The sequence below is a fragment of the Salvelinus alpinus genome, chromosome 2 (assembly GCF_045679555.1).
Source record: "Salvelinus alpinus chromosome 2, SLU_Salpinus.1, whole genome shotgun sequence".
In the NCBI taxonomy this organism is placed as follows: Eukaryota; Metazoa; Chordata; class Actinopteri; order Salmoniformes; family Salmonidae; genus Salvelinus; species Salvelinus alpinus.
This window is the reverse complement of record NC_092087.1, coordinates 48,264,991-48,287,967: the sequence shown is the minus strand read 5'-3', so window position 1 is coordinate 48,287,967 and position 22,977 is coordinate 48,264,991. Positions and strand designations below refer to the sequence as shown.

Sequence of the window (22,977 nt, the reverse complement as noted above, 5' to 3'; positions counted from 1 at the left end):
ACATCGGTGCTGTAGGTGTTCTGGAGGGCAGGTAGTTTGCCCCCGGTGATGCGTTGTGCAGACCGCACCACCCTCTGGAGAGCCCTGCGGTTGTGGGCGGTGCAATTGCCGTACCAGACTGTGATACAGCCCGACAGGATGCTCTTAATTGTGGATCTGTAAAAGTTAACTTAATTATTGATTAATTTCTTATTCTGAAAATAACAGGTGCTCAGATTTACACTCAGTAAATAATTAATTCAGTGCGAGTGTCACTCCATGGTTCTCTTATGAATCTCTTTTATGAGCCCCCCTCATCCTTGACCTTGAAGTGGTGTCAGTTAGATGGCTACGTGTCACTGTAAGGCCATGGATGAAATTGGCTCCTTACCCTGTAAGCAGTTTATGGACAAGGTATGACCGCAATCCATGCTTTGGTATATTTTCCCTGGCACTGCGATTTGTGCCACAAATGTTAAAACGTTAGCACGTGGAAACGGTGCCAGATAACTAAACCAACGCATAAATTGCTGTCATACCGTGTCCATAGACAGTTTAGACACATGCTGAGATGTGTTGTTTTGCTTAAAGGGATAGTTTACCCAAATGGCATTGCTTCCTTACTCTCTAAACTTTAGAGAGTAAGGAAGCAATGCCATTTGGGTAAACTATCCCTTTAAGCAAAACAACACATCTCAGCATGTGTCCATTTAACAATTAGGCAAGTAAGCAAAACGTTTTTAACTAGCATGTCTAAGTGCACCAATCCCTTAAACTAAATCAAGTCTTTCAAGTGCAAGTGAAACTACCTACGTAAATCTTTTCGAAAGGGAGACAGATGGAGAGCCAGTCGGTCTCGCTGAATGCGCCCAACTTGAGTGTCGGTGAAAGGGTGCGGATAGAGGGGCCCGCTCCCCTCCTACTTAGGAAAAATTGTATTGGGTCTGTTGTCATGGAAATCGCAGGACACTTAGATGGATTCGACAAAGATGGGGGTTCAAAGGAACAAAAGCCAAAGTGTAATTCTCCCAAAGGCGTCAGAAACATTAAAAGGGAATATTCATCGTGCGTCCCTCATTTGAAGACCGCGCTTCTCTTGGCACACCAGCAACCGAATGTCCACAAAGTGCATTTTGCAAAATGGTTACTTTCCGTGAAGAACATAATTTTACACCGAAACAGACACACAAGCAACACATTTGAGGAGTTGTGGGGCTTGGGATACGTAGTCCCGAGTGCGCACCAGAGTGGAACAACAGCCTTTGCGCTTGGGAGTAGACTACCTACGGAGATGGCCAACAAGGGGACTCAACTTCAGAGCCTGTCAAAAGTGTTTGTTCTGCTCAGCATAATGACAGTCAAGACCAATCCACTTGAGACGGGTAAGGAGATGGAAGGTCAATTTCAGATGTATTCCGTCGCGGATTCAGACACGTTTTTCCATTACCGTGACGCACTGCCTTGTGCGCGTATTTATTTGTTGCTCCTGGATCTCTCATTGTGCCACTGGGCTTTTGTAAATGAAAACAGTGTGTCTTTCTGAGTCACTGTAATGAAGCATCAATATTATATTCGTTACCTAAATACCCGTTGATTTGAAGTCTGTTTTCTGAAACAAATTGCCATTCAAACAACCAGAAACCCATGGATGACCAAGGAGCCAGGGGTTACGCCCGCAGCTGAATGATAATTTGTCATGTGACAATTCTTAATTTGTGAAATAGTTTACACAGGGGTTTGAATTAGTTTTAATTCAACTTTAATTCATGAAATATTTATTCATATTTTTGTTCACCTGTATTCCACAGAAATAACCTACAGACTTTTGACATTAAACTTAATTAACTTTTCATAAATATATGCTTTTATCATTATCAACAACAGATAATCATTGAGAAAGAAACATCAGGAGTTGCCCCATGTCACCTTAGTTGTCTTTTCCCTACTGGACCTCCTCCCAGTGAGAACTTACACTAGTACCAGAGCTGTTTATTTTTACCTGTAAAACGCTTTATTAGGGACTCAAGGATATACTTTTGTCCATGTTTTGGACAGTGCTTCTCTTGCGGGCAATGTTTTTATTTGGGTAGTGTTGTGGGACTGGTGATTTTCCACCAGCGGTGGCTTCCCAGTCCCCTTTCTTGGGGCACTCTGGTAGGTCAGCGCAGGAGGATCCAGTGGTTGCCTAGGGAAACAGAGCTTATAAACCCATGAAGGGGTTGTAAATCTTCCCATTATCTGGCTCACTGTCCAGAGTGGGTGTGTGGAGTAGCATCAGTTGGCCCCCAGCCTTAGACCCTCACTGTGGCTTCCATGTATGTAAATGTATTACCACCCAAGCCAAGAGGTCTGGACTTTTACATGGCACAGGGGTAGTGCACTTGACCTGTAACTGCAAGGTTGCTGGTTCAGGTCCTGTTCTGGCTACTTGTTTCTTCTAATCACCTGTAACAAACTCAGTTGTTTTAGTTTGTCATAGTTTTTAATATTATGCTCATAATTCAGTATCGGTCAGGAACTCAATGGGACTGTGGAGAAACAGAGAGAAAGTCGATTTTTGTTTACACATCACATCTTCACAGACAAGTAGTTTGCTCCTTTATGCTACTTACATGTATACATCTGTGGGTTTTCTTCCAGTCAACGTGGTGGACTTCTGTGGCCAGAACATCCAGGGCGATGGGATGATAGTCAACTCACACCAGGAGTCCAAGAAGTACTACTTTGTCACCATGGGAACGGACTGCCATCTCACCATGCAGGCCGCATCCCCCAAGGACAAGGTGCCCACCACGAGCCACACCCCCTCCCTTTTGTGCTCACTATACACATGTATGCCCAATATTCCAAATTGACTCCTGGCCCTTGTATAGATCTGGATAGGTATATGCAATATGATAATATTTCACATTGACTTCTTACAGCTATCCACTCCTCTCAGTTCCAAGGCAAGGGTTAGGGGTGATAATACCAATATTTTTAACTTTATATTCCTTGCCATGTCCGTCAGCTAAACGTTCCTCCTCTCCCCCTGAAGGTCCAGTTCCATTTCCGCTTCTTCCTGGTCTACAGCCTGCTTCGTTTAGCACCCCAAAGTCCATCCCCCCTCTTCCCTGAGTCCCCTGAGTCGACTCCAGTGGTGGAGCAAGGGGACCCATGTCATGCGGGATCATACATTCAGTTCTATGACGGGCGGGACAAGAACTCGCCTCCTATTGGACCAACGCTGTGTGGGAAGAGCCCACCTCGCCCGGTGCTGTCCACAGGGAATCACCTGACCCTGCGTCTGGTGACTCAAGGTACCCTGCCTCGAGTGGATTTCGTGGGGGACTTCACCTCCTTCAGACTGGGTGAGACATGACGCCAGCCACCCAATCAGATTGAGCCCAAAAAAATAAACACTGTTCCAAAATGGGACATTATTTGTCTTTTTACCTAAACATGCAAACACCATCAGATAGAATTCATAGCAAGCAGTGCACTGGAATGACATTCACTCTCATGGGAAAGGTGGCCAAAAATGACTAACTGAAACCCCAATAAGCGACGAATATGACTGCATTGAGGCATGCCACTGTGCTTCTATGGCTATATACACCATGCCACTGCCTACTTCATTTTTTAATTTAGCAAACAAGACAGCTGATAATCTAGTGCCTTTATCACACTCAACACAACTATATTTTAGCTTTAATTAGCTTTAAAAATGCAACATTTTCCTCTCTGCCCCATGACAAAATGTGTAGAATTCTAGAAAGTTCGCTATAAAACAGCAAAAATGTATCTCCGCCTCATGGCAAAATGTGTAGAATAGCAAGGGATTAGCTATACAACTGCACTTTTTTTCTCTTTGCACATGGCAAACTGTAGAATTGCAGGAAGGCCACAACAAAATTGTAGCCTACTCACGGGCTGTAGTTTGTGCAGTTCGGAACAAATCAAATGTACCATCTTTCTCTATCCATTTTCAGGTTTTAACCAATCAGCGTGCAGCAGTGAGCCTTACTTCCCATGTCGGAATGGGAAGTGTATCCCCATGAGTCTGGTGTGTGATGAAAAGGGCATTGATAACTGTGGGGACGGGAGTGACTTGGAGGATCACCTGCCCTCAGGGTGCAAAGGTCACTCAGGTATCACACCTGTGCAGCTACCTGTTCAACAGGCCTTTAATTAAAGGTGGTCTATGTGGCCCCCAACAAACTTCAGACTAAGTCTCGCTATTATTACACTATTACACAGTTTATACACTTTTAAAGGAGTGGGGCAGTCCCTCTCCTCACTTATTTGTTAGGTCACAAGTAGAGAGGAAACAAGAGAGTGTGCTGAAAAAGTGGTAGGCCGGATCCGAACCCATACTGCAGCAGTAGACAGTATGTGCACCAGAAGCAGCAGCTTAGATCACTAGACCACCTTAAGCAACCCAATTTGTAGTATTCTACCGTTCTTCTAAACTGTACAACTTTTTGCTACTGTAAATTGGAATGTGTTCTCAGTCACCTTACCTAGTAAAGAAAAGGTAAATAACACCTGTGTCATCTCCTCAGCAGGTCAGCTGGCCCCAGCCCAAGCCCCTCCCCCAGCAGTGACCCCACCACCCCCTGTCTTAAACGCGCCCACTTTGCCCATGTCCACCAATAGGGACTGTGGCACTCCGGACGGCGTACCCCATCACGACTCAGTGACAGGTGAGTGACAACTGGTACAATGCAGGTTATTGTTTTCCTCTTTACCAACTAGGAGGTTGTTATTATAAAATGATCAGTTCCCAATGTCTTACCTGGTTGAGTAAAGGTTAATAGAATAAATAGCTCAACTCAAACTGCTTTACTTGTACTACTGTATATAGTGCATTCGGGAAGTATTCAGACCCCTTGACTTTTTCCACATTTAGTTATGTTAGAGCCTTATTCTAAAATGGATTAAATTGTTTTTTCCCTCATCAATCTACACATAATACCCCATAATGACAAAGCAAAAACTGTTGAAAAAAAACAACAAAATATCACATTTACAGTACCAGTCAAGTTTGGACACACCTACTCATTCAAGGGTTTTTCTTTATTTTTTACTATTTTTCGACATAGAATAAGACAAAACTATAAAATAACACATGGAATCATGTAGTAACCAAAAAAGGGTTAAACAAATCTAAATATATTTGAGATTCTTCAAAGTAGCCACCGTTTGCCTTGATGACAGCTTTGCACACCCTTGGCATTCTCTCAACCAGCTTCACCTGGAATGCTTTTTCAACAGTCTTGAAGGAGTTCTCACATATGCTGAGCACTTATTGGCTGCTTTTCCTTCACTGCGGTCTAACTCATCCAAAACCATCTCAATTGGGTTGAGGTCGGGTTATTGTGGAGGCCAGGTCATCTGATGCAGCACTCCATCACTCTCCTTCCTGGTCAAATAGCCCTTACACAGTCTGGAGGTGCTCAAACCAGATGGGATGGTGTATCGCTGCAGAATGCTGTGGTAGCCATGCTGGTTAAGTGTGCCTTGAATTCAAAATAAATCACTGACTGTGTCACCAGCAAGCACCATCACACCACCTCCTCTGTGCTTTACGGTGGGATCCACACATGTGGAGATCATCCGGTCACCTACTCTGCATCTCACAAAGACACGGAGGTTGGAACCAAAAATATGAATTAGATCATGAAGGCCTGATTCACGCAGTTTCCTCTGAACAGTTGATGTTGAGATGTGTCTGTTACTTGAACTCTCTGAAGCGTTTATTTGGGCTGCAATTTCTGAGGCTGGTAACTCTAATGAACTTATCCTCTGCAGCAGAGGTAACTACGGGTCTTCCTTTCCTGTGGCAGTCCTCGTGAGAGACAGTTTCATCATAGCTCTTGATGGTTTTTGCGACTGCACTTGAAGAAAGTTGACTGACCTTCATGTCTTAAAGTAATTATGGGCTGTCAATTCTCTTTGCTTATTTGAGGTGTTCTTGCCATAATATGGACTTGGTCTTTTACCAAATAGGGCTATCTTCTGTATACCACCCCTACCTTGTCACATCACAACTGATTGGCTCAAACTCATTAAGAATGTAATAAAGTCCACAAATTAACTTTTTAACAAGGCACACCTTTTAATTGAAATGCATTCCAGGGGACTACCTCATGAAGCTGGTTGAGAGAATGCCAAGAGTGTGCAAGAATCTAAAATCTACAATATATGTTGATTTGTTTAACACTTTTTTGGTTACTACATGATTCCATATGTGTTATTTCATAGTTTTTATGTCTTTACTATTTTTATGTCTTTACTATTACTACTTTACTATTATATAATGTAGAAAATAGTAAAAATAAAGAAACCTTTGAATGAGTAGGTGTGTCCAAACTTTTGACTGGTACTGTACATAAATATTCAGACCCTTTACTCAGTACTTTGTTGAAGCACCTTGGCAGCGATTACAGCCTCAAGTCTTCTTGGGTATTAGGCTACAAGCTTGGCACAACTGTATTTGGGGAGTTTCTCTCATTCTTCTCTGCAGATCCTCTCAAGCTCTGTCAGGTTGGATGGGGAGCGTTGCTGCACAGCTTGGGTTCAAGTCTGGGCTCTAGCTGGGCCACTCATAGATATTCAGAGACTTGTCCCAAGCCACTCATGCATTGTTTTGGCTGGCTGCTTAGGGTTGTTGTCCTGTTGGAAGGTGAACCTTCACCACAATCTGAGGTCTTGAGCGCTCTGGAGCAGGTTTTCGTCAAGGATCTCTCTGTACTTTGCTCCGTTCATCTTTCCCTCGATCCTGACTAGCCTCTCAGTCCCTTCCACTGAAAAACATCCACACAGCATGATGCTGCCACCACCATGCTTCACCGTAGGGATGGTGCCAGGTTTCCTCCAGACGTGACGCTTGGCATTCAGGGCAAATAGTTCAATCTTGGTTTCATCAGACCAGAGAATCTTGTTTCTCATGGTCTGAGAGTCCTTTAGGTGCCGTTTGGCAAACTCCAAGTGTGCTGTCATGTGCTTTTTACTGAGGAGTGGCTTCCGTCTGGCCACTCTATCATAAAAGCCTGATTGGTGGAGTGCTGCAGAGATGGTTGTCATTCTGGAAGGTTCTACCATCTCCACAGAGGAGCTCTGTCAGAATGACCATCGGGTTCTTGGTCATCTCCCTGACCAAGGCCCTTCTCACCCAATTGCTCAGTTTGGCTGGGCGGCCAGCTCTCGGAAGATTCTTGGTGGTTCCAAACTTCTTCCATTTAAGAATGATGGAGGCCAATGTGTTCTTGGGGACCTTCAATCCTGCAGAAATGTCTTGGTGCCCTTCCCCATATCTGTGCCTCGACACAATCCTGTCTCAGAGCTCTACGGATAATTAATTCAACCTGATGGCTTGGTTTTTGCTCTGACATGCACTGTCAACTGTGGGACCTTTATATTGACAGGTGAGTGTGCCTTTCCAAATCATGTCCAATCAATTGAATTTACCATAGGTGGACTCCAAGTTGTAGAAACATCTCAAGGATGATCATTGGAAACAGGATACACCTGAGCTCAATTTCGAGTCTCATAGCAAAGGGTCTGAATACTTATGTAAGTAAGGTTTTTGCTAAAATTTCGAAAAACCTGTTTTCGCTTTGTCATTATTATCAGGAATCAAGGTAAGACCCAGATGCAGACTGTCGAAGTAACAACGTTTATTATAGCAACAGGGGCAGGCAACGACAGGTCAAGTCAGGCAGGGGTCGATAATCCAGAGTATAGGGGCAAAGGTACAGGACGGCAGGCAGGGTCAGGTCAGGCAGAGTAGTTGGGCAGGCAGGCTCAGAGACAGGACAGGCAAGGGTCAAAACCAGGGGTCGAGAAAAGGAGAGACTGGGGTAAAAAGCAGGAGCTGAGAAAAACGCTGGCTGACTCGACAAACAAGATGAACTGGCAACAGACAAACAGAACTCAAGTATAAATACACAGGGGAAGATAGGCGAAACCTGGAGGGGGGTGGAGACAATCACAAGGACAGGTGAAATAGATCAGGGTGTGACAATTCTGCGGTATTGTGTGTAGATTGATGAGGAATTGTTTTTATTTAATCCATTTTAGAATAAGGCTGTAACGTAACAAAAGGTGTAAAAAGGGAAGGGGTGTGAAGACTTTCCGAATGCACAGTGGCTTTTTTTCAAAGATCTCTTATTTCTTAACTGCTGGGTAAGCCACAAAACTTGTGTAGGGGATGGTGTATTGTTTGTTTCTGTAAACTCTATTTCAGCACAAAGTAACAGGAACCTAATTGGAATGCAAAGCACATCAATGACAGGGGGCATAAAACTAATTGGGATGCCCATAGCTCTTAATTTCCACCTTACCGGTTGTAAACCAATAAACTGTGATGGATTCTCAGTGGTGAATATGACCCCTTTGAGTTCCCAGTCACTATTGTTCCTTTTCTAATGACACTGGTGCAAATAGATACTGAGGCTAGATTGCCTTTTTGTCTTTGCCAAGCCACCAGATGTCCAGCCAAGACCACAACCATTATTTTATTCATTCCAATTCGTCTGGCGAAGGAGAGAAGAATTGGCTGTGGAAATTGCCAGACATTTGTCTTAAATTGAAGGATGATTTGATCATCAAAGAATAACAGGAAAAGTCTTTACTGTGATTTGACAACCAAGTATTTGGATGGTTTTACTATTACAAGCAAGCAGACCCCATTGCTAACTGTACTCGACTCTCATCTCTCCACACTCCCCCAGATTCTCCTCCCTACCTGTCCCTTTTGGCTCTCTACATCGCCTTGGGTGTGATAGCTGGCGTGGTCCTGCTGTGCTGGTGCTGCTGGTCTCCAGGCTGGTTCCTCTGGAGGATCAGCATCTGCCGCTTCTTACCATGCTGTAACTCAGCCTGTGCCTCCTGCCAGCTCTGTGCCCGTAGCTGTGCCCAGAACAAGGAGCACCGACCAGCTAAGGTCTCACCACAAGGACAAGTCCCAACCAACGGTGCTGCCTTGTCCACCCTCACCACATCCACTGCTAACGCCACCACTCTCGCTGTGTAGGGGGGGGGGGGCAATGCAGTCGCTATGTAGCGCAGGACTGTTGTTGCTATGAAGCATAACCTCTATGATAGCTAACAGTGAGATAGATGGACTCACGGACATGATGACCCAGACTTCCTGTTTTAGACTGATGGATTGAGATGATACTTGTCTTTTTGCTGGGTTACAAGGACTCTTAATGTGATGGAAGAAGGAGTGCTGCAAAGCTGAGACCGTTCTTAAAACGGGGAAAGGCTTTACATTTATATTGTTTTAGTCACTGTAGGTTCTTGTTTTCTGGTGCTTTACACAATGAATGACTGATGCTACATTCTTCGGACTGTTTTGTATTTAAAAGTGTATTAGATTGGATTCAACAGAGGGTTCTTCTCTGAGTGTATAAGTAACCCAGGGTCACCTATTCAATTCTATCTACAGTTGAAGTCGGAAGTATACATACACTTAGGTTGGAGTTATTAAAACTCGTTTTTCAACCACTCCACAAATTTCTTGTTAACAAACTATAGTTTTGGCAAGTCGGTTAGGACATCTACTTTGTGCATGACACAATTTTTCCAACAATTGTTTACAGACAGATTATTTCACTTATAATTCACTGTATCACAATTCCAGTGGGTCAGAAGTTTACATACACTAAGTTGACTGTGCCTTTAAACAGCTTGGAAAATTCCAGAAAATGATGTCATGGCTTTAGAAGCTTCTGATAGGCTAATTGACATCATTTGAGTCAATTGGAGGTGTACCTGTGGATGTATTTCAAGGCCTACCTTCAAACTCAGTGCCTCTTTGCTTGACATCATGGGAAAATCAAAAGAAATCAGCCAAGACCTCAGAAAAAAATTGTAGACCTCCACAAGTTTGGTTCATCCTTGGGAGCAATTTCCAAATGCCTGAAGGTACCACAATCATCTGTACAAACAATAGTATGCAAATATAAACACCATGGGACCATGCCACCGTCATACTGCTCAGGAAGGAGACGCGTTCTGTCTCCTAGAGATGAACAGACTTTGGTGCGAAAAGTGCAAATCAATCCCAGAACAACAGCAAAGGACCGTACAAAAGTATCTATACCCACAGTAAAACGAGTCCTATATCCACATAACCTGAAAGGCCGCTCAGCAAGGAAGAAGCCACTGCTCAAAAACCGGCATAAAGCCAGACTACGGTTTGCAACTGCACATGGGGACAAAGATCGTACTTTTTGGAGAAATGTCCTCTGGTCTGATGAAACAAAAATAGAACTGTTTGGCCATAATGACCATCGTTATGTTTGGAGGAAAAAGGGGGATGCTTGCAAGCCGAAGAACACCCTCCCAACCGTGAAGCACAGGGGTGGCAGCATCATGTTGTGGGGGTGATTTGTTGCAGGAGGGACTGGTGCACTTCACAAAATAGATGGCATCATGAGGATGGAAACTTATGTGGATATATTGAAGCAACATCTCAAGACATCAGTCAGGAAGTTAAAGCTTGGTCACAAATGGGTCTTCCAAATGGACAATGACACCAAGCATACTTCCAAAGGTGTGGCAAAATGGCTTAAGGACAACAAAGTCAAGGTATTGGAGTGGCCATCACAAAGCCCTGACCTCAATCCTATAGAACATTTGTGGGCAGGACTGAAAAAGCGTGTGCGAGCAAGGAGGCCTACAAAACTGACTCAGTTACACCAGCTCTGTCAGGAGGAATGGGACAAAATTCACCCAACTTATTGTGGGAAGCTTGTGGAAGGCTACCCGAAACATTTGGCCCAAGTTAAACAATTTAAAGGCAATGCTACCAAATACTAATTGCGTGTATGTAAACTTCTGGCCCACTGGGAATGGGATGAAAGAAATTAAAGCTGAAATAAATCATTCTCTCTACTATTATTCTGACATTTCACATTCTTAAAATAAAGTGGTGATCCTAACTGACCTAAGAGGGAATGTTTACTAGGATTAAATGTCAGGAATTGTGAAAAACTGAGTTTAAATGTATTTGGCTAAGGTGTATGTAAACTTCTGACTTCAACTGTATGTTGCCATTAGATTCCTAGTTACAAAAGCATGAGAAATCCCACTCAGCCTGCTCCCACTGAAATGTTCACTTCCCACACATGTATGCCCCTTACCCAACAGGGACTATATTTTTGTTAATAAAATAAATCCCACTCCTCAGTTTTTTAGGTACTTTATGTCCCATGTTGGGGACACCACATGTATGTCGGTGCTCATGTATGCCATGTAAACTGACCCTGCCTCGAGTAGACACATAACCTTTCTTAATTTACCCTCCGTGCTTGTTGTGTAACTACACTACAGTTCAGAAGTTTGGGGTCACTTCGAAATGTCCTTGTGTTCCATGAAAACATACATGAAATTAGTTCCAAAATGAATAGGAAATATAGTCGAGACGTTGACAAGGTTATAAATAATGATTTTTAATTGAAATAATAATTGTGTCCTTCAAAATTTGCTTTCGTCAAAGAATCCTCCATTTGCAGCAATTGCAACCTTGCAGACCTTTGGCATTCTAGTTGTCAATTTGTTGAGGTAATCTGAAGAGATTTCACCCCATGCTTCCTGAAGCACCTCCCACAAATTGGATTGGCTTGATGGGCACTTCTTACTTACCATAAGGTCAAGCTGCTCCCACAACAGCTCAATAGGGTTGTGATCCGGTGACTGTGCTGGCCACTCCATTATAGACAGAATACCAGCTGACTGCTTCTTCCCTAAATAGTTCTTGCATAGTTTGGAGCTGTGCTCTGGGTCATTGTCCTGTTGTAGGAGGAAATTGGCTCCAATTAAGCTCCTTCCACAGAGCATGGCATGGCGTTGCAAAATGGAGTGATAGCCTTCCTTCTCCAAGATCCCTTTTACCCTGTACAAATCTCCCACTTTACCACCACCAAAGCACCCCCAGACCATCACATTGCCTCCACCATGCTTGACAGATGGCGTCAAGCATTCCTCCAGCATCTTTTCATTTTTTCTGCTTCTCACGAATGTTCTTTGTGATCTGAACACCTCAAACTTAGATTCCTCTGTCCATAACACTTTTTTCCAATCTCCGTCTGTCCAGTGTCTGTTTTCTTTTGCCCATCTTAATATTTTATTTTTATTGACCAGTCTGAGATATGGCATTTTCTTTGCAACTCTGCCTAGAAGGCCAGCATCCCGGAGTCGCCTCTTCACTGTTGACATTGAGACTGGTGTTTTGTGGGTACTATTTAATTAAGCTGCCAGTTGAGGACTTGTGAGGTGTACATTAGACACTTTAATGTACTTGTCCTCTTGCTCAGTTGTGCACCGGGGCCTCCCACTCCTCTTCCTATTCTGGTTAGAGCCAGTTTGCACTGTTCTGTGAAGGGAGTAGTACACAGCGTTGTACAAGATCCTCAGTTTCTTGGCAATTTCTCGCATGGAATAGCCATCATTTCTCAGAACAAGAATAGACTGACGAGTTTCAGAAGAAACGTCTTTGTTTCTGGCCATTTTGAGCCTGTAATCAAACTCACAAATGCTGATGCTCCAGATGCTCAACTAGTCCTAAAGAAGGCCAGTTTTATTGCTTCTTTAATCAGGACAACAGTTTTCAGCTGTGCTACCATAACTGCAAAAGGGTTTTCTAATGATAAATTAGCCTTTTAAAATTATAAACTTTGATTAGCTAACACAACGTGCCATTGGAACACAGGCGTGATGGTTGCTGATAATGAATCTCTGTACGCCTATGTAGATATTCCATTAAAAATCAGTCGTTTCCAGCTACAATGGTCATTTACAACATTAACCATGTCTACACTGTATTTCTGATCAATTTGATGTTATTTTAATGGACAAAAAATTTGCTTTTCTTTCAAAAGCAAGAACATTTCTAAGTGACCCCAAACTTTTGAACGGTAGTGTAGATTATACTGTTCCCCCACCTCTGTCTTGAATGATTTTGAGAGGTGCCCTCGAGGCTTCGTAAGGGTGACACATGCTTGACTAAATGCTGTTTCTCTACTCTGAGTTGCCAAGCGACAATTGAAGGTATGCTCCCCCAACCACTCAACCTCTCTCTCTCGCTCTCTTGCTCTTTCTCAGAGACTTAACGCATATGGATATAACCGTGACTTTCCTCAGGAGGTCATGGACTGAGCTGAAAGAGATGATAATGAATAATGAATCAAGTGCATTAGTATACTTTTCTACACTAGGGCTTCTGCCTACCTTTCAGACATGATATCAAAAACATGTGTTGTCAACATCACAAATAAGAAGACATGGGGCTTTGGTTCTGTCTCATTGACCAAAATGATTTGTGTCCCTAGAACTACTATTGTGTAAATACATTATTTCTCATATGTTTCAGATGTTTTTATTTTTTACTTATGGTTTATTTTTATTCAGAAGGCTAAATAGATTTTCTACCACTGCCTTTGTACTATTGACACAACCTCCATATTCAAAAGCAAAGTGTGTGTTTTTTAAAGCTGATGTTTGTTTGCCTGAAGTGTCATCATCCGACCTGGGTTCAAAATGTGTATTTGAGTAGCTGGTATTTAAAATCCATTTTAATATTTTTAAATACTCAATGCAGCCCAAAACAAGTAAAATAGTATTTGAATTGTTATTTGAAAAAACAAATAGTCTACCAAATTGTATTTTCAAATACCATTTTCAAATACCTGAGTTAAATGCACGGAAGTGTATTTGAGTCAGTGTATTTGAGTATTTTCAAATACTTTCCAAGTGTATACTATATGTGTACATATTAAACTACTTTTCTTTTCAAATATAAGATATTTGAATACTTACTTCTAAATGTTATGTGTAGATAATTGAGGTATTTGAACCCAGGTCTGGTTATCATTATCTATGTATACTTATTCACTCCATGGTATTTGATCCACAAACAACAAGGAAATTGTTTTCGTGTCTGTAAATATATGTTTGACAATATTAAACTTAGAACATTAATGATCGATTTGACATTGCCTCATGTTATAGGGTAAATCCATTTGAATTCAATCACTTTTTGACAGCAGCCCTTTTGATTTGAACAAAACCTTCCATACATATTTGCCCATTGTAGAAGTGCTCAGAAAGTGACTTTTTGGATGTGAATGTCAAAACATTCATGAGATAAAGGTGCTCAAAGTTGACCTATTTTGCATACCCCGCCATACCATGTCTTCATCACTAGAAAATATAAATGGTTGAGATTGATATAATTTCAAAAGCTTACAAGCAGGGTTGTCAAAATATTTTTGAATATATTGAAGAAAAAAAATATCCTTAAATGTCAATTATCAAAAAATGCGTGAACTCCAGTATTTTTTTGTAGTTTACACTGTAGTTTACATAATCATATTTTTTTGTTGTAGTACCTGCCATTGGTTGAGACACAACTTGCTCTTGAATACTTTGAGCACCTTTATCTCCTGAATGTTTTGGCATTCAGGTCCAAAAAGTCACTTAGTGATCATTTCTTCCATGGGCAGACATTTATGGAAAGTTGTGTTTAAATCAAAAGGGATGCTGTCAAAAAGTGATTGAATTCAAATGGATTTACTATATAACCGTTCAAATAGTCTGATATTTTGCAGAATAACACATAAGACATTGAACTTAGACTGGTCTGTCTCTCTCTCCCGACTCTGCCTCTGCTGCTGTCTTCCCTGTCTCTTTCTCCGTCTCCTTGTCTATCTCTGCTTCTGTTTATATTATAAAATGAGGGTAGGTAGGGTATTCATCTGGAGCTGGATATAATTGCTGCCTAGTTGGTTGTTCATCCTCTGAGAGCCTTGTTGACAATGGTAAGCTCTTGGCAAGGTCTCACAAGTCTCAAACTGTGGCTGTTGCCGCTGTAACTACTGGTAACCTTTCAGGACAAATCCCTCTCCTTCCACAAAGAGAACCCTCTGCTGTTTGAATGGTGTTTAATCCCTACCCCTGTATGCACTACAGCCTGACATTGATTCTGGGTTTATTGTTGCCTTGGTGAAACATGACTTCTCGATTAGTCAATTTTTTTTTCAAGGTGCGTATTCAGTTGTTTGAGTGTTCTCAAGCAAATATGCCCAATGGACTCAGAGTCTACAGGAATAACATTTCTTGGTGCCACATGAATCCAAATGTTATTACCGCATCTGACTATTTAGATAAAGACAAACATGTTTTGCAGCTCAGGGACATATCTACAGTATCTCTCTCGATTCAGGGCACTTCCATCTAGTAATGTGTCATGTCTGTCTTTGGATAGCCAAACATTATTAGACACGTTTACAGAGGAGGAAGAAGTATTTCTCTCTGTTCAGCTCGGCCCAGTATCTGGTGTGAATTACTTACATGTGATTATCTTTGAGCTAAAGCTGCCACATTGTTTGTTCGGTATCTCAGTCGGCCAAGCCACAGGGAGCGTCATCTATGATGCACACCCACAGCGTGTCAGCCTCATGACCCTTTTAAACTAGGCCAGGCCTCAATGGACATTGACTTTATGGGGGAAAAGGTCAACACACCAAACCCAATGACACAAAACTATTTCTTCCTGTTGCAGGGGAGACTAGAATCTTGAGCCCAGACCCTGATAGTGATGATTGCCGGCACACAATGGAAATAACAGATGCCATTTATGCCCTCCCCTTTACACTGTAAGGAGAGGGCAGGCATGACCTCATCCAACACCAATGTGTAGAACCAACCTGGATGATTCACAGCAGACAAAACACAGATATTGGGAAATGGAGTTGTTTCACCCAAATTCCTTTGTCATGCTGCAAAGTGCATGGAATCCATTGAATCGTGGATTTCTAGATTAGCTCATTCCAGTCTTAATAGCAACCATTCAACCCCAGCAGTTACCATCTTACTCACAAAGAGCAAGCAAAGTTCAATGATCACGTGTAGTCCAATTATTGGTCTCAAGGTGTGGAAATAGCGGGAAGGAAGAATGGCAATAGGGATCATTATAGGCTACTTTTGGGACCCTCTGCTTACCCAGTATGAAGGCGCCCTCTAGTGGCTATTGGTGTGGTGCAAGAAGGAAAAAAGAGCCGCTATTGATAGGTATACTACTCCTACTGTGTTACAAAATTAATCGTGTTCATAGTTGGGTGCTTATAAATAATACATCCCTCTCTACGGAAAAATGCCAGCAGACAATGTGAATACAAATATTAATTTATTGAGTAGCAAAACATTAATATATTTACAGCACTGACAAAATAGCACTTTTAAAAGTCTTAGAAAAATGTAACTTTTGGGAACACGGATGGAACCCGGGCAGCTTGAGATAGGGCCGCTGCTGTGCAGGCAATGGCATGTGAGCTCTCATTAGCCGACAGTGAGTCTGACAGCGGATCTTTCGCCTTCCTTCCACCGGGGACTCAAACTTGTGGGATTCCACCTGACCCGTCAACGTGGGCTACCCAAAGCAGCGCAGCGAAGCGCAGTTAAACACAGACAGTCTGACCACTTTTCTGTTGACTGCTTGAGGTTGCCATTCATTCGTCTTGTGAAGCTATTTCGAGTGCGTATGTAGCGCACCGTATTTGGCGTGGCAAGGACTAATACAGTTCCTTTTAAATATGTAACAGTGTTTTGACGCTGGCCCTGGGACGCTCATTACCCGGCGTGCAGTCGGTTGACAGCACCAACGCATCTCTGAACCCCCGTCGCCTGTTGCAGCTTCTTGGGAATGGTGATCTGCTCGGTGGCTGAAACTACTGCTACCTCCTCCAGTCTCCTTTCCTCCTCCCGTCTCCTTTCCTCCTCCACCTCCAGTGTCTTCTGCTCCCGGGCTATCAGCAGAGCCAGCTCGGCGTCCAGCGGCTCCCCGGAGGAGAAGGGCTGGCAGACTGTTTCCACCAGGCCCAGAACCGTTCCCAAGAAGGCAATCACGGAGCCCACCAAGTACACCTTCAACATGCGCCGGCTGGGCTTCTGCGCCAGCATCTCCTTAGCGAATGGGATGATTTCGTGCATGGTGTCCATTTCGGATGGATTATGTTGTCTGATTTTGACTGGGGAGAGAAGAGAGTTTTAATCACAGGTGTTACCTTTCACGCATGCAGTTGTAAATTGTAACAAATAAGCACTTTTAATGACCACAACGTCAATGCGAGAAAAATCAGGACAATCACGTGCAATGGTGGGCTACTTACTTTATTCAAGTGGGTTGATCTTGTCTTTTTGTATTTATCAGTCCAGGGCGTCCTGTGTAGCTTAGGCACTAATCAATGGCAGCTTCTCGTTTATAAAGACCTGGTTCTTTTAATCCACGCCCACTCGGTGACGCGTTATGATTATTCATTGAGCACGAGCTCAATCTTCTGCCAAACCAGAAGGAGCATGGGTCCAGCTGAACGTGAGCTACGTGTTACAATAGTGATGCAAACTCCTCTCAAACACGCTGTAAAGTATGGCTTATTTATGTGTGTAGCCTGTATGTGTCTCTGTGCCCTTTGTAGCAGTTGGTACCAAATTATGCCAAGGGGTGCTCGTTTCGATGAATCACATAGAAATAAGCAAACTATTTTCATCGGTTATTATTAGGCTACTGTTTAATTATCATCGTCAAAACCTGGTCGTTTATCCACTATAAAATAAAGTACTACCCCTGCCTAATCTTTTTAGAGCAGAATTCAAATATGTACAACAACATTCAGCAAAATATTGTACACGCTAAAGTGCTTAATTGTTATGTATAAAATTGTTAAGCTTGACACATGTGGGCCAGTTTCAATTAGGTCAAAGGCCATATAAAACCAGTCACTCTATTGTCACGTCCATCACGTCTGCATACACCGTGAACTCTGTTTGTACTGACACACACTCACACACAAACAGGACTTGCTGAGCAAACTGTGACTCATTTGGGACTGCAGCTGATTGCAGCTGACCAATGTTATTGTTGCATGACTTTGACTGGACCAGTCATACATAATTCCCAATGAATTTGAGCAATGAGTGAGTTTTGGGAACCAGAAATGTGGAAAACGAGAGGACTCTTTGCCAGTGTTAAGCATGTGAATGTTTTTTTTCTCGCTCCACGACGAGGGGTTTAATGAAGACCTTGTATTAGTGGCCACTTACACTTGTCGTTTATTTCCAAAACGCTACATCAATTTTTTTTTACATTTGTGTTTTTTCACCAGAACTAATTGCTTATGGGTACCTTCAAGTGTGTGTAAAATATTACTGTTCTCAGATTTTTTATTAATAGATTTTAGATGTGTATGAAAAACACTATATATCCAATGTTTAGCTGGAATAGAATGTTCATATCCTGTATATTTGACTGTGATATGTGGTTGTCTCGCCTAGCTATCTTAAGATGAATGGACTTACTGTAAGTCACTCTGGATAAGAGCATCTGCTAAATGACTAAAATGTAAAATGGACATGTTTTACATACAGATCTCATATTACCGTACAGAATTTTGTAAAATATATTTATATATTAATGTCACAAATGTATAATTTGTACATTTCTTTCATAAAACATTTCCGTTATTTGTTACATTTGACTGTGTAAAACCTAGCAGTGCTACCTATTTCTCTGAGAGTGAGGCGGATATATAGCATTTGGCCAAAAAAAACATGATTATTTGTCTGTCTGAAACGATCAAGTGATTTTAAACAAATACATGTCTGTCATTGAACAACCCCATGCCATTATTAGATAGTGAAAAAACACCATTCTTGTTCAGAATTTTTTTAACAATAGAATCTAATTTAACAACATTTCAGAACATTTATAAATAGCAATTTGGAAGGAAACTCTGCAGTTTGTTCGTTTGTTTTGAACCGTGAGACCTGGGCCATTTGGCAATTCTGACCTGTTCTCCCATTACAAGGGGTTGGTGACTACTGATGTAATTTGGTATAGTATGTAGTCATTTGAGGTGAGTAGTAGTTTTTGTTCCGCACAGTAACACCCTACTGCTGTTTGTGTGTATATAATCACAAGGACACACTGTCTCTCATTATTCAGACCTTTACAGCGTGTTGTCTAACCACAGATAGAGCAAGGTTCAGGGCACATTAAACAGAGACAAGTATATGCAAGTCTAATATATACCGTACTGCATTCACTGTACTAAGGTAGTTCTAGACTGAGACTACTACTATGTGCTTTAAACGTGGCTATAGCTTTGGTTGTGATAAAACTGCACCTCTAGGCTATTGTAATCTTCCCAGGGTGAAATCTGCTTTGTAAACACAACATTCGACGTGTCATGACTACGTTGCCAATTTTATGTAGAGTCGTGGGGTGGGGGAAGGGGGGCTAGGACCGTCACGGTCTGTGGTCTTTAGTCATTAGAACCCCTCACCCCTCTAAAAAAAACATTATACCCTGTTGTTGCCACGGACACCTTACCTTAGGGATACGCGAAGCTATGGGTGTGGCTGCGGCCGCCTGGAAGTTGTGTGTGTGCGTGCGTGTGTGAGACGGAGGTGAGCCACAGAACACACCCTGGTCTGGGGATGTTAGTCAGTGGCTATGGAGAAAAACAGTGTGTGTATTCAGCAGCCTTGAGTATAGGTTTTATTACACACAGGTGGTGATCAGCATTTATGCTGCAGTAGTTTATGTGTCGGGGGGCTAGGGTCAGTCTGTTATATCTGGAGTATTTCTCCTGTCTTATCTGGTGTCCTGTGTGAAATTAAGTATGCTCTCTCTAATTCTCTCTTTCTTTCTCTCTCGGAGGACCTGAGCCCTAGGACCATGCCTCAGGACTACCTGGTATGATGACTCCTTGTTGTCCCCAGTCCACCTGGCCGTGCTGCTGCTCCAGTTTCAACTGTTCTGCCAGCGGCTATGGAACCATGACCTGTTCACTGTGATCATATCAGCTGAAGTAAGAAGGGCTATATAAATACATTTGATTTTATTACTATTATTTGACCATGCTGGTCATTTATGAACATTTGAACATCTTGGCCATGTTCTGTTATAATCTCCACCCGGCACAGCCAGAAGAGGACTGGCCACCCCTCATAGCCTGGTTCCTCTCTAGGTTTCTTCCTAGGTTTTGGACTTTCTAGAGAGTTTTTCCTAGCCCCCGTGCTTCTACACCTGCATTGCTTGCTGTTTGGGGTTTTAGGCTGGGTTTCTGTACAGCACTTTGATATATCAACTGATGTAAGAAGGGCTATATAAATACATTTGATTTGAAATTTGATATACCGCCACACGCCAAAACACACAGAATGCCAGGGTTACCACACAGTGGTGCCAATCCGTTTTACTGCCTGCAGGATATACATTTAGAGGTGTGTATGTGTGCGGAGACACTGATTCAGATGGGCATGTCAAAGATAATAATACGGATAATGGCTTAATTTACAATGGTTTTCAACAGACAGATGAGCAGAGTTTTTGTTGCACGTTGTATCTTAAACAATTGTTGCATACCTAGGCTAATCTCCTTGTTGAGACAAGCTGCTGACCCAACCACTGATCCACAACTATATTTTACCACATCGCTACAGAGAACTGTTTATGTTCTTCAGTGTGGTTGATCGCTCCACTGTTAGTTTTGGATGAGCCTCCCTTTTTTGAAGAATATGTTGTCGATAGATGTCCGACGAGAAATTCTATCCCGCGTGTGTATGTTTTCCAGTGGAGGCTGCTGAGGGGAGGACGGCTCGTAATAATAGCTGGAACGGAGCGAATGGAATGGCATCAAAATGCACGGAAACCATATGTTTGATGTATTTGATACCATTCCACTTATTCCACTCCAGCAATTAGCACATACAGGTCCTCCCCAATTAAGGTGTGATGTATTCATCCCAGCAGGTTGGGGTTGCGGAGGGGAGGCGTGTGTCTGCCAGCTACCTTTCTGACACACTGTATCGCGAGGCCCAGGTGAGACAGTGTTTAAAAGGATACAGCCAAGAACCCACACACACTTAGACAGATTCTGAGCAGCACTCACACAGCCGCGTCTACGTCCATACACCTACAACTGGTGAGTCCACACTTCCATGGATTAACATTTCACTTTCACCGGTTATTTTACTTTTTATTTTCAATGTAATTCAAAATGTTTTGTGTTCATGCAGCCACCTACTGTATTGGTAATTTCTCCCAATTATTCAGTCTACCAATTATCTAGTCTTTGAATGTCTGACCTTTGACATTTTTTTGCTGTATTGTTGGCTGTATTGTTTATTGACCTTTTTGTCTTTAGAAGAATTTCTCATAGTAGGAACCAAAGATGTGGATTTTATTCCAGTTAGCAGGTATGTGCCCACGATATTGGTGTTAGCACGTCATTGAGTTGTTACAGTTATATCAACTATTCTTTGATTTAGTCTTAACATTCAGATTGTGGCGATAGTTTCGTGTAGGATGTGAGGAAATGTGTAATTGGGTTCATACTTCTATCTATGATGATAATGATGAATTGGTTGATGAATTTATCTCCTCCCCCAGCCCTGACAGCAGTGGCTGCGACCCAGAGGGACTGTTCTCGGGGGGCCTGTTACCCCCCTATGGGAGACCTGCTCCTCGGTAGGGACCGTCAGCTTCATGCCTCCTCCACCTGCGGCCTTGCCGGCTCTGAGGTCTTTTGCACCTACTTTGGACAGGTAAGACCCTACTCTTATTGCTATGAAAGACACCGGAGGCACTGTAAGAGATGGGAGAAAAGTGGGGCAATAGCTGTTAATTGTTATGAGTTGTTCACCAGGGTTTTAATGTGTAACATTTCAGGTTTGTAGGGCAGCTATAACTTTATGGAGTCAAACATGAGTGAGAGACAGACAGACAGACAGACAGACAGACAGACAGACAGACAGACAGACAGACAGACAGACAGACAGACAGACAGACAGACTTGCATGTATAAAGACAGAAGACCGAGAGACAGACAAAACATTCTGGCAGACACAAATGCAAGCACACACACGCACGCACACAATGTCCAGATTGGAGGTGCATGACTGTTGCTCTCTGTGCTGACCATGCTCAGTAGGAGACCAGGGGCAGAGGGTGCACGGATGGTATGGGGAGAGGGAAAGGGTGGATGGATAGAGGGTCAGGGGAGAACTGGTTGGTGTAATTTGTGAAATTGTCTGGATCTGGTGCCAGAGACACACAGATGCCAGATGTTGCAACTACATTTGACCGCAGTCTTGGTTGCTAAGTTCCTGCAGAGAAAAACGTTGGATGGGGATTTATTTGTTTGATTTGAGAGAAAAAAAGAAAATCAAATATAATATGTGGACAGGGAAAAAAATACATAAGCACATTTCTTTTCTAAGAATACTTTAGTTATTGAATTACTGTAGGTGTATTATTGTAGGTTTATTTATGGGACAAGTTTGAAACATCCTTTTGTTTATGACAAACTAGGAGGTAAAACCAGGTAAAAGGACAAGAGAGGAAAAATATTTATGTTTTAATTTGTGTTGCTGCCTGTTTGATTTACAGTCGAGCCTTTCATCTGAGCCACACCCTCTGGTGTTGCTGGGCAGGGCAGGTATCAGTCACTCTGCTCTTAAAACTCACAATTACAAGTATGTATCTGCAGGCGCACACAGACACACACACACACACCAGACTGTAGATCTTTTTTTGCTGTCTGCTGGTTGTGGGTTCTGCCTTGAGTTTTTGAAACTTCACCACTTTTGTGTTTTGATATTTACTAAAAGTGATTGTGTTTCACTGGATGATTGTGCTGATCACACAAACATGAAAGATGTTTTAACGTTGGGCGTGTGGAGAGAGGTGCCCCAGGCCATAGAACCTTGTCTAGACTGGATGTACTGTAACTGTACGACTGTGTGTGTTGAATCATGTCCGAAGGGTGTGGTTGTGCATTGACTATCTCTCTGACACGCTCTGTATAACTCAGTACAGGGGAGATAGCCGTAGACCAGGGATGGACAACATCTGAACTCATCATGAGGGGCCGCAGTTGCTCGCAGTTTTTTTGGGGGGTGGGTGGGTGGGGGGGGGGGGGATCGATCTAAAGGTCTTCAAAAGGG

General features: G+C 42.6%; 3 protein-coding genes across 4 annotated transcripts in view; 2 read left to right on the top strand and 1 right to left on the bottom strand.

Moving 5' to 3' along the window:
• Window positions 1-798: 798 nt before the first annotated feature.
• Window positions 799-13,953, top strand: ldlrad2 (low density lipoprotein receptor class A domain containing 2). 2 transcript variants are annotated; one of them, XM_071382595.1, is made up of 6 exons: window positions 799-1,361; window positions 2,620-2,762; window positions 3,017-3,329; window positions 3,951-4,109; window positions 4,527-4,664; window positions 8,697-13,953. In XM_071382595.1, exons 1-6 carry the CDS (start codon window positions 818-820, stop codon window positions 8,996-8,998), a joined length of 1,599 nt encoding a protein of 532 aa, XP_071238696.1. In that variant the 5' UTR covers window positions 799-817; the 3' UTR covers window positions 8,999-13,953. The 2 variants fall into 2 exon arrangements, with proteins under 2 accessions (XP_071238696.1, XP_071238688.1); XM_071382587.1 differs by having other exon boundaries at window positions 800-1,361; window positions 4,524-4,664.
• Window positions 13,954-16,139: 2,186 nt separating this feature from the next.
• On the bottom strand, window positions 16,140-17,412 carry LOC139563727 (G0/G1 switch protein 2-like). The gene is made up of 2 exons (XM_071382610.1): window positions 17,139-17,412; window positions 16,140-16,997 (listed from the first exon to the last, which is right to left on the bottom strand). The coding sequence occupies exon 2, from the start codon at window positions 16,966-16,968 to the stop codon at window positions 16,600-16,602; it is 369 nt and encodes a 122-aa protein (XP_071238711.1). The 5' UTR covers window positions 16,969-16,997; window positions 17,139-17,412; the 3' UTR covers window positions 16,140-16,599.
• The window catches only part of LOC139563709 (laminin subunit beta-3-like), a 27,349-nt gene continuing 21,718 nt past the window's right edge, over window positions 17,347-22,977 (top strand). Inside the window, exons 1-5 of the mRNA XM_071382576.1 lie at window positions 17,347-19,434; window positions 19,688-19,838; window positions 20,780-20,954; window positions 21,177-21,228; window positions 21,422-21,576. Of these exons, the coding sequence (XP_071238677.1) occupies window positions 21,204-21,228; window positions 21,422-21,576 (180 nt within the window). The 5' untranslated portion in view covers window positions 17,347-19,434; window positions 19,688-19,838; window positions 20,780-20,954; window positions 21,177-21,203. The remainder of the gene's footprint in view (window positions 19,435-19,687; window positions 19,839-20,779; window positions 20,955-21,176; window positions 21,229-21,421; window positions 21,577-22,977) is intronic.

Bases quoted from the DNA above. Each gene is read 5' to 3' on its own strand.
- LOC139563727 (XM_071382610.1), bottom strand. From the start codon at position 16,968: ATGGACACCATGCACGAAATCATCCCATTCGCTAAGGAGATGCTGGCG.
- ldlrad2 (XM_071382587.1), top strand. From the start codon at position 818: ATGGAGAGCCAGTCGGTCTCGCTGAATGCGCCCAACTTGAGTGTCGGT. The intron at 1,362-2,619 runs GTAAGGAGATGG...GTTTTCTTCCAG, and splicing joins GACCAATCCACTTGAGACGG to TCAACGTGGTGGACTTCTGT. The intron at 3,330-3,950 runs GTGAGACATGAC...ATCCATTTTCAG, and splicing joins CTTCACCTCCTTCAGACTGG to GTTTTAACCAATCAGCGTGC.